The sequence below is a fragment of the Aedes aegypti genome, chromosome 1 (assembly GCF_002204515.2).
Source record: "Aedes aegypti strain LVP_AGWG chromosome 1, AaegL5.0 Primary Assembly, whole genome shotgun sequence".
Classification (NCBI taxonomy): Eukaryota; Metazoa; Arthropoda; class Insecta; order Diptera; family Culicidae; genus Aedes; species Aedes aegypti.
Genome location: NC_035107.1, coordinates 262,411,078 through 262,422,515, shown reverse-complemented (window position 1 = coordinate 262,422,515; position 11,438 = coordinate 262,411,078). Strand labels below are relative to the sequence as shown.

Below are 11,438 nucleotides of genomic sequence, written 5' to 3'. Positions count from 1 at the left end.
ACTGAAAAAAAATTAATATGGATAGCGGATACATTTCTAAATGTTATTTGTGGAAGAATCCTGAGATTACCATTTGAAAAAAAAATTTAGCTATTTCTAGAGCCCGAAAAAATACTTGATGGAACTGTAACTTTGATGAAAACTTTCTTTGAAAATTCCCATTTGGTAAAGAAAATGTAAAGAAAAATTATCTGGAAAATACTTGGAAGAATCTCTGGTAAATTTTTTGGAAGAATCTTAGGGAAACAATAATATAATTCTTTAAGAAATTCCTGAACTAATTTGAGTATTTTCGCAGAAGAGTGAAATAACAGTTGAACGTATTCCGCTAGGAACTTCCTAGGAATGTTAGAGTTGAAATTTTTGAAAAAATAAAAAAAAAAATATTGAGGGGGATTACTAACTAAGTGATCTGGAGACATTTTTGGTGAGACTCCTAGATTTTTTTGTACTATTTTTTGGAGAAATTCTAAGTAATTTCTAACAATCCTAAACAAATTATAAATGAACTGCTGGAGGATTCTTCGAACTTATAATTGGAATGTATATGTAATAAGTACGTAGAGGACTTTCCAGGAGAAATCATTAAAAGAATTTCTAATGCATTCTCTGGCGGAATTCTTCAGGAGATTTTTTCAATCCAATTCGTTCGATACATTTTCTGGTGAGATCAGAAAGCCTGGAAATAATTTTCCGTTGGAATCCCAGGACAAACTCAGTGAAAACTAATAAATAAGTTCTTTAAGGTTAAGATGAATCGAATTTAAGAGCACAAATCTGAAAAACCAAACATCCGATTAAGCTGAAAACTTAATCGATTGGTCACCACCAGCTAGTGACCAATCGATTAAGTTTTCAGCTCAAACGAGTGTTCGGTTCTCCAGATTTGTGTTACTGAAAATTTGAACTTTGGCTTCGAAAACACTGAAAACTACGAAAACAATTCATGAACAAATCTCCGTAGGAATTCTCAGAGAAATCTCTTCAAAACACATGTTTAAGTACTTGCGAAATTCGTGGAAGAATCACAAAGGACATTCCTTGTAAGTTTTTTCTTCTAGAAATCTTGACTGTATTACAAAAAGAATGAATCTTTTCCGTTGTGAAAATTGAAAATATGAGGAAATATCACTGATGTGCCGTGAAATGAAACAAAATAATAAATAAATAAAAATCCGTTGAAATTACGAAATTTGTGAAAATCCTACTTATTGCTGTTGACAGTACTTTTGAAAAACAAGTATTTGCTAGGCCCCCTCCAGAAAAAAATCCTAGCTACGCCAATGCATATCTTTCATATAAAGCTAAAAGATCGAAAATTGGTTCAAAAATTGATTTTTGAGAGCGTTTTAAAGCTATGGGTCATTTTTGACTCTTAATGTATAATGTGTAACTTTTTTTAATGCATTAGGAAGGTTAACTAGTCTTACTCAAAATCTGATTAAATTGTACTCATGCAATGAAATAATTTACACTAAAGAACAGGTTGCTTTTTTTCGATTAGAGTTTTTACATGCCTACTAGAAGTCGAGCGCGACAGGAAGTTCTCTACGGAGCTTGCTCTACTCTGTGGTGAACCCAGTAACCAGAAGGTGACAAAATCTGAAAGGATACAATGGACAGGGAATGTTGCAAGAATTCTGGGCATCAACCCTGCAAAGATGGTATACACTTCAGATCCGGTTGGTACAAGAATCAAGTGCACATCTAGTTGACGAGTAGCTTTAAATAGTTGACTCCGTGTTATCCGTGTAAATGGACCGAACGACTCCATTCAGCCGTTCAGAGTTTAATGTCCCAAAAAAATAAGTTACATGACAATTATCGCTGCTCGGCCTCGATGATTCAATCACACGCGCTCACTGCTCCCTGTTAAACTGATGCTGCAAACCAATAATTGCTCAAGAAAGCCTGATTCACACACATGCTCCGCACCCCGGGCCCGAATCCAAAACGAGAGCAAATCCGCATTCGTCACCGCCGTCGAAAAAATGACCTCGCTAGAAATTAAGAGTTTCACCCGAAAATGTCACAACGGCCGGTCCGAATCAATCGCGCTAGGTTTAGTTTACGAATTAGCATACGTTATAGCGAGGAATGTTGCATTTTTTTTCCCTTGAGGGGAAAAATAGCCTTCAAACCTCGTAATTGTTCAAGTGGCACACATCGAAGATCCGTTAACTTTTCTTTTTGCACACCGACACATGATCCTTGGAGACGACGGCCGAAATGATGGATGCCAATTTATGTAAATGTGTATTTACAGCACACGGCGTTGAATCGTTGGAATTCGATTTTTCGGGGGAGGATCGGTCATCGGCGTGTAGGGGAGTCACGAGGCGACACGAAAGGTTCACGCACTTCCTCCCCGCAGCCTCTCGGTCGAACCGATCAGGGTAGGTATGTGTGCCGACGGTCGTAGGTCGATTCATGAGGAAGAAGCTGTCGCTGTCGTCGGGGAAGAAATCTTACACAATCGGATCGGTCTCGGATCAGGCTTGTGATTATGAAGGGTCGTCGTCATCGTCGTCTTCGAAGTCAAGCGGGGCGGGGGGTTTGGGAGCTGGTCTCGCTTTCTCACAGCAAGAAGCCGGTTCGTCGGATGCGCGCCGAGGCAGCATGTGTATGATGGTGTGTGAGAGCCAGGTGAAGATCGCCGTGCAACATCTCAGTGTAAGCGCGCGCGCACGCCTGCTTGGTGAGAGCGAGAGCGATCGTCGTATGGCGGCGGCAGCCAGAAGAGGTGATCTCTCGCGATCGCGCCAAGGCTGCTGCGCGCGCGGGCTCGTATGTTGATGAGATTTTAGTGGAGTTTTTTTCGGAAAAAAGAAAGAAATGTTGCAGCAGCAACGGATGCGATCGCGAGTGAGAGTAGTGAAAGAGCGGGAGAGTGTGTGAGTGTGTATTTTCCGAATTCGGGTCTCCTCTTCGGGCGTGTACGGCGTGGCTCTCGCGTCTCGTCGTCGTGTTCGTCGTTTTTTCGGGCGTGTTTGCCGATATAAAAATTATTTAACATAATATCTTGGTATTACAATTTATCATCATCTCGTTGTTTAAAGAAGCAATTTTTTGTTGGTCCTATATAAGGGGTTACAATATTGAGATAGGAGTACAATTCATTAACGATCGTTGAAGTATAACGAACTCTCCTTCGCAGAGTGATCATCATCAGAGCAGCCCACAGTAGGAGTGCCTTGAGTGCCGTGACTTGTTCTAAAAGAACTTTATCGTTTCGAACGCAAGAAAAAAATTTCGAACGCAGTGTTTTGTGATACAGTGTTATCTCGAAGCAAGAACAGCCAGATCATGAAAGTGTTTATCGCCGTATTCGCCCTACTAGTGGCCAGTGCCGTGGCTGCCCCAGCCCCGGCTGAGGAATCCTCCAGCTCCAGTGGCCTGGGAATGGCCCTTCGGTACTTCGGAAGCTGTCTGGAGTCCGACGAAATGGGAACCTGCTTTGCCGTGAAAGGAATTACCGCTCTGAACCGTGCTGCCCGTGCCAACAACATCGAAATCGTGCCCGGTGTTACTTTCTCAAGGTGAATTTTGAACTCTTCATTTTTTTTTTTTGCTGTTGTGCCGACAAGGGATCAAAGATCGCAAGATTGAAGAACAATTATGCCAAACGAACAGTAAAACAAAAACCGCCACGTGAAACGGAAACAGTGTAAAGTTATGCAATTGAATGGTGGTTTTCCCAGGGCTCGGTAAACACAATTGCGCAAGTGATTTAATCTTTTTGCCCTCGACGGAAGGACGGGAAAATTGTGGTTGTGAAGCTCGCATGAACTCTTTTTCTCACTATCCTTCGCCGTATCGTTCGAACTCTGTGCGCTAATCTGCGTGGTTCGATTGTTTCGTGGAACGGCTCATTAGTTATGCGCTTGTGGAGTGACAGCGAATTCTTCGCCGTTATCAGATGCAGACCGGCGACGAACGAACGAATGGAATCGGAATGTCAATTTCGATCCGAACGAAAATCGGTCCGAGAGATATCATCGCATAAGGGGAAGTGTGACGAACTCGTGGCGCTTTCGGCGAACTACTTTCGCTGCGTCACGCGATCGCGATCGAGGGTGTCTGAGTGCCTGGTTGTGATTGGGCGGCGATGATTGATTGGCCATAGATAAAGCGTGGCGTGGCTAAATTGGGTTTGAGTTCTGGATATTGTGGTCAATGGTGGGCAGGTGCGTCTTACTGGATCAACTCATTCGGTCAATGGGACGCACGGCTGGGCAATTTGGGAAAGAGCGCGGTAATTATATCATCGAACGCGTGATGGAATGCCGCCGAGCTTGGGCCCTGGAGGCCTGAACCGAAATTTGGATCTCACCGGAATAAGTCTTGTTGAGTAATTCGAACTCTGTTGTCGCTAATAATCTTTAACCAAGAAGAGGTCATACTTATCAAAGCTTGAAATTTCGGTACGCCTCAACTTTTTGCTCGAATATTTCTAAAAGTGCCTCATCGGCCTTCAATAATAAAGATTCAACGACCTTCGAATGGGTCTATTCGGTGCTTTAGCCTCATAAAACAATCCCTAGTAACATTTCAGGTTTTATTATGGTCGTGAAGACCAAAATTAGGTTTTAATTTGACTTAAATCCTGAAAACGATTACTCAATAGAGATTCTTCACGATGTTACATAAGTAATTTGATAAACTTGACTCTACAGTCTGCTCAAATTCCAAACTTATCTATCAAACATGCCCATTTCTTACGTCGCGCCTCCAAACTTGAATTTCCCCAGCCTTAACCATAAGTATTTGGAAACTTTCACTCTCAAAAGTTGCGCTATTCTTGATGTGACTAACTCTGTTCCAGCATTGACTTTACCCCCAGTTGAACAATCCGTGACAGGATCACAAACAACGATAGGAGTTGTCAAACTGGTTCAAAGCATAAATCATCCGAGAGAAATACATCAACCTACCTCAAACTTCAATTCTACCTTGAAATCAGTGAACAGAAACTACTGGCAAATTTGTCAAACGTTTTAACTGATTCGCTAAACAAACAGCTTATTAACGGTCAAAATATGACTTTGAAGGTGGTTGAATCTCTGAATATTGCAAAAAATTATCTATCTGCTTTTGATTGTCACGTCTTCAAACTTTAATTTCCACACCCTTAATCATAAATATTTGAAAACTTTCACTCTCAAAGTTGCGCCATTCTTGGCGTGACTAACTCTGCTGGCTACGTAATCATGCAGCCCACACACGTTCGGACTTGTTTGCCCAGTATCGACATTACCCCCAGTTGCACAACTCGTGTAAGGATCACAAGCACCGACAGGAGTTGTCAAACCGGTTCAAAGTATCAACCATCCTACAGAAACACATCAACCTACCTCAAGTTTCATTTCTAGCTGGAAATTGGCCTTATCGATCAAAAGCGGAAAATTTGTCAAATGTTTAAACTGATTCGCTAATCTGCTTACTAACGGTCAAAACGTGACTTGAAAGGTTATTGAATCTCTGAATGATGCAAAAATTCATATATCTGCTTTTGATTGACCTGTAATCGAGTAGATTCTAAGGCTTTTCAGCATTTTCTGTTTTGCACAAGCAGCTGTGATATCGTTTCGTCATCTGCTGGATTCGTCAAACTGTTCAGCAAACTGTCAAATGTGGTCCCAAATCTTTGTTTTCTTTTGCTTTCGTTTGAGCCTTGCATTGATTTCGAGCAATTTTCAAGCTTCTTTGCTGTTCAATCTTCGAATGATGACATATGCGAACTTTCGATAAAAAAATCCCTGCAATCATATGTATGAAATTCATCAGAGATCAATTTGATTCAAATTTTTAGTACGAATGGCCATTATTATTTGAAAATTCGATGAATAAAGGTCACGGAACAATCATGGATTCAGATGCCTAGAGAAACAAGACTTCAACAAGGCATTCCAACTACAAATTATGTTTCATGATGAGCAAAGCTTATGAAAAAATACAAAACTGCTGCTCGACGATAAAAGTTTGATTAGCCATTGCGGTCCCCCTCGTCTTTCTGTTCAGGCTGTTGTCCTTTAACTAGCTGGTTGTAGATCCAAGATCTCATTCTATTTAAAGACACAATCTCCAATAGTAAGAACGGCAAGTTTTGCCATTTTCAACATAGTTTTGTTTTACAGAAGACGAATGTGGCCGGCAAAACGACTTTCATGCTTCTGATGGAAGGTGTTAGACTGGTTTTACCAAACTTTCACAAACAAAGTACAAGCAACCTATCTTAATCATCTTTTTTAATAGAAATCGGCCTAGTCAGTCATTATGCTCTCCAGGATTAGAACTGACGATGGTCATTAAATTTTAATTTAAAACTTCTGGTTTGATTTGGTAAAAGTCGTCGCTTTAAATCGCTCGCTCAATTTTTTTAGAGCGACTTGCGAATATTCACTCCTCTAATAACTTTGTGGGTCATAACTTTCGATTGCTTCAAGGGGCAAATGTTGATTTCCTCAGCAAACAAACCATGTGGTTATGAACACTAAAGATGCAATAAATGCAACGCAGAACTGTCAACCATTCCACTGAAACCCAATGGAAAATTCACGTGTTTTAGGGCTTCTTTTACCAAATGATGAATTCGTTCTTTCCGGAAAGCGTAGGAAAATATTCATAATCGTGATCCGAGCTGATGCATTCGAATTTCTTAAAGATACCTTCCATGTGAAAGATTGAGTTCAGATGATTTGATATCCAGCTGAATCAGATGAACGTCGATTCCAGAGCTGGTTTTACAAAAACTTAGCTCCTCAATTCCAGATAAGTGCGATTCCTGTCAAATTATCCGATTTCCAAAGATAATTCTTACACTTTTGATTGTTTTTCGGTCTTCTATTTGGCTTCACGTTCAGCAAACGACATCTCTACTTCATTAGAAAGACGTCAGTTTACAGCAGCGCCATCTATTTGTCAATCTATAAATTTGAATGACAAAACATAAAAACCGTGAAAGCCGATCTGGCTTTGTCACAAGCGTCACATCATTCAATTAATCACGAATTCCTTAGCCGAGTGGTTAGAGTCCGCGGCTACAAAGCAAAACCATGCAGAAGGTGTCTGGGTTCGATTCCCGGTCGGTCCAGGATCATGTCGTAATGGAAATTGCCTTGACTTCACTGGGCATAGAGAATCATCGTACCTGCCACACGATATACGAATGCGAAAATGGCAACTTTGGCAAAGAAAGCTCCCAGTTAATAACAGCTGAATTGCACACAAGAACCCTTAACTGAGAAACCCTAATTGGTAATCGTGATATTGGCTGACACTTGCGTAGAGGTGCCATCTATGTGTAAGATCGAAGACTGGAGCGATTTTCAGTCAAATTGGAAGATTTTCGATGGTTATTTGTCGATTACTGAAGCTGTTCATATGTAGATTCGGATTCAGATGTAGTTCGGTTTCATATTCCGAAGCTGTTTGTTCCTAGAAACGACATATGTGCTTCTATAACTTAAGGCAACGCCATCTGTTTGTCAATTCATGAATCTTATCGAAAATCCATCCAGAACACATCAGAAACAGCTTCGGCTGTGATTTCTCCACTTCTCAGACTTAAACTGTTTTGATCCATACCCTCGAGCTGCAAAGAATTCCATGATCTAGGTCATGTTACCTTCTAACAACGCTCCAAACCCCTCAATTTCCAAAAAACTCGTTCCCAACACCATCTGGCAACAATCACCATATCCAAACCCCTGCCCTGACATGCATTCTCGCCGAGCCTAACCGTTTTCCCACGTCAGAGCTCCAGATCCCGGGGAACATCCCCAACGGAACATCCACCCAGTTCACCAACTCTCTCTCTCCAGCTCCGCGGATCCGTCCGTTCCTGCCGTCACACACGCTACTGTGCACACTTCATTGCACCTGTTGATAATTGGCCTCTTCTTCGGGGCGAACGCGAGCTCGTTGCACTTTCGTGGCGGCCCCTCAGCCACTTAATCAACCCTACCCGAAAAAACGAAAATCCGGCCACAAAACGAGTGAGAGTAGCAAAAATCATGCTAACCATCGAGCAACCCCGTATTGCTTGGATTGTGGCTTCTTAAAAGCTGTCGCAATTATCCAATCATCGGCGGCGCTCAAATCAACCTGTGCTCTCACACCACTCTCCACCTCCTCCTCCACCATCAAGCGGCCATAATCAATTAACACTTTTTTGTTCACCAGGGAAGCCGAACCGAACCGACCAAAACAAAACAAACGCCAAAGTGGAAAGCATTCCATCGCGAGCAAGCGCGAACCACTTTTTCCTCGGATGGGTGCGTTCCCGATTTCACTCTGCTTCGCTTCTCTCTATCTCCGTCGTCACGATGGCGGCAATCCGAATTGGTCGTCGCTTGATATGCATATCGACCGAAGCGATGCTTCTCGTTTTTTCTTCTTGGTTTTTTGGAGCACCTCAGCTTCCGAAATTCCGATTGACCCACATCCGATTTGGTTCCCTTTGATTCGGGGTGGATCGTGCCGTTGAGAGTTTTTAATTGCGCCAGCCATGAAGAAAACTAGAACAAAGCAAAATTAATTGTTCGGGACCGGTGCTGCAGTTTTATTCCCATTTTCAGTTTTTTTTGACCGAAATTAAACTGTTCAAGCACCGTTCACGCTAAATTTTGGGGCTTTTAAAGCATACTGTGTTGAATGGAGCCGTGGTTAAAGGGAAAGCCCGCTTGACGAAGGTCTGAGTTCTAATCTCGATTGCGATAGAACTTTTTTTATCAACTGACATAACTGTTCGATCTTTATCGCTGATCTTATTGTGTAATACATATTGAACACAATTCTAACAAACAACCCCCCTCCCCTCTATTCCGCAGAGACCCAACTGTCCCGGTTGAACGCATGGGCAAGTCCGTGTCCGAAAACGAAATCATCAGCACCCTGCCCGCCACCGCCGAAGACAAGAGCGACGCCCTGTTCGACATGGCCGTCGACTCTGCCAAGCGTCTGTTCACTGCCCGCTCCATCCAGTTCAAGCTGCCAGAGGAAGCCCAGGAATCCATTGCCCGTTCTATCGAAGAAGGTAGACTGCTGAAGAAAGGTCCGTATCGTTGAACTAACCAAACCTTGCTAACCGATCTACCCGACTTTTGTCGTCGCACGATTATGCACTGTACGCCTAAACCTCGTGCACGCACTCTCACAAACACTTGATTCTATCTGGGGGCATCTCTCTTTCTCTGTTTGCACGCACACTCTCATTGCAGGTAAGAAGCTGAAGAAGGTTCTGGGCCCACTTGTCCTGGCTGTCGGAGGAAAGCTGTTCGCCCTGCTGCCCCTGCTCCTCGGAGGAGTTGCTCTGTTGGCATTCAAGGCTCTGCTCGTCTCTAAGGTTGCCCTGGTTCTGGCTGTCGTCCTCGCCGCCAAGAAATTCCTCGGAGGAGCTGTTGAAGGTGCCGGAACTCTGGGTCTTCTGTCCAAGGCTGTCGGAGGTGCTGCTGCTGCTGGTGCTGGTGCTCTGGGAGCTGGTGCCCTGGCTGGAGGTGCTGGTGGAGCCACTGGTGGATGGTCGTCTGGAGCCGGTGCTCAGGGATGGTCTCAAGGAAGCGCTCAGTATCCTTATGCCCGTAGCTACGATACCGCTCAAGACCTCGCCTACAGCGCCCAGGCCCCCAAGGCGTAAATCACCTCTTCCGCACCCTTACACCCCGAAACGAAACCATATTAGGCTAGGAAACTTCCTCCTACAAACCTCTAAGCACCATCTATGGCTCCTGTAACTACTACTCTAGTCTTCGTGCCGACCCCCACACTGTCCTGGGGAATCATCTTGGGCCCCCTACACAACCCACCCCTTCCAGCTTTAGTCTACACCTGTCCACCTGGCACCGAAACGTGCACCCCTCAATCTAGTCTCTAACCAACAATTTCCAATGGAAGTCAGAAAGCGAGACAACGCATCGTTGACGAGTCTACCAGCGCAATCCGTCCAGATCCGGAGAATCGAGGTCTCCTCTACCGTCTACGCTCCTATCAACACGCACCGCACCTGCCATAATTATACGACACGCCAGATCGTGACGAAAACCGATCCATTCACCGACGTCTAATCTTTCACCAAAACACACCTCTTCCTATCTCTTCAACCGCCACCCATCCCGCCAAACAAACAATTACAGCCCATCAGTCGCGAAGAGTGTAGCAAGAGAGTTCTCTCCGATTCGATCCGAGATCGGGTATCATCACCATGATCGCCAAACTGCGCGCATCGATTTGCTGATGATAGGCGATGGGACATCCACAATACAGCAACGATCAATAACCCCCTCGTTCTCGCTGTGTTGCCCGCCTGCCCGCCAATTTGTACATACACAAATACAAAATCATCTTTAGGGAAACGAAAGTTTAGCACATGAGAGAATTTGCACCGAGCGAGCGAGCAAGCGAGTGCGCACTGAAGCGAGCCGAATCTCAACCCCGATGATCATCGCTCAATGACTTTCCGTTCTGCTACCGATCTATTCGTTATTTAGTCGCGACCGACGTCTTTCAACTAACTCTTCCCTTCCGTTCTCCAAAAACAAATCTTAAGTAGTGTTTATTAGTGATTAGTAATTTATTGCCCCCCGCCCCCTCAAAAGTGAAGAAAATCCAAGAGCGACCACACGTGTAATTAATTTATTTTATTTATGAAACTGTAATTTAACGCCGTCCCCGAAAACAGCGAAGAGTAAATCACAACGCGCTTGTCAGAATTTTCCGGAAACAAAAAGTTCAAATCCCAATCACTTTTTTTATTTCGTTTAGTTTTGTCCAATGTACAATAACAAATTGCAAATAGTTAAAAAGATACCCCTCCCCCGCCACCTCTTTTAAAACAAAGACGAACTGAAATGCTGCAATAGTCATAAGGAGCATGCGAATGCTTACTACAAGAGATGCAACCCCACAAACTTTACGCTAAGGTATTAAGTGAATAAAGAGACAGAGAAGATTCGATTTGAAAAGAGAGAGATTTAAAACGATGCGTTTCAATTGGGCTGAATAGAATGATGCGAAAGAAACTTCCCATTGTGTTTAGGGTTTCCTTCCTTTAGGATCGCTGCACTCTTAGCAGTTGAATGTGGTAGTGTAGTTTTCATCCTATTTAATAACTTTAATCGTAAATAATGTTTAATTTATATAGATTAAATCTGGCTCTCATGCATTGGTTTAATATTGACGGATATCAAGCCAACTCAACACGCGATTGGCAGCACCCCTTCAGAATTCAATGAAACTTTCTGGATGTCAAAAGTATGTGAAACTTAGAAACTTTGCATATTTTGTTTTTTTTTTTCAAAATCGATCTATACTAACATTTGGAGAGGGTCAAAGTTTTTTTTTTACTTTTTTTATAACCCCGTATAACTCAAAAACGGTAAGACCAACAAAAAAGTGTTGTATGGGGGACTGTCATGAAATTTCCTGACGTTTTAGAAAAA

The 11,438-nt window shown here is 43.1% G+C and overlaps 1 protein-coding gene across 1 annotated transcript; it reads left to right on the top strand.

Moving 5' to 3' along the window:
• The first annotated feature begins 3,066 nt into the window (after positions 1–3,066).
• LOC5576738 lies at positions 3,067–10,976 on the top strand. The gene is made up of 3 exons (XM_001656167.2): positions 3,067–3,539; positions 8,832–9,055; positions 9,222–10,976. Exons 1-3 carry the CDS (start codon positions 3,307–3,309, stop codon positions 9,635–9,637), a joined length of 873 nt encoding a protein of 290 aa, XP_001656217.2. The 5' UTR covers positions 3,067–3,306; the 3' UTR covers positions 9,638–10,976.
• Positions 10,977–11,438: the final 462 nt, after the last annotated feature.

Excerpts from the sequence above, each read along its gene's own strand:
- LOC5576738 (XM_001656167.2), top strand. The coding sequence starts at position 3,307 with ATGAAAGTGTTTATCGCCGTATTCGCCCTACTAGTGGCCAGTGCCGTG. Across the intron at positions 3,540-8,831 it reads CCCGGTGTTACTTTCTCAAG|AGACCCAACTGTCCCGGTTG; the intron begins GTGAATTTTGAA and ends TCTATTCCGCAG. Across the intron at positions 9,056-9,221 it reads AGGTAGACTGCTGAAGAAAG|GTAAGAAGCTGAAGAAGGTT; the intron begins GTCCGTATCGTT and ends CTCTCATTGCAG.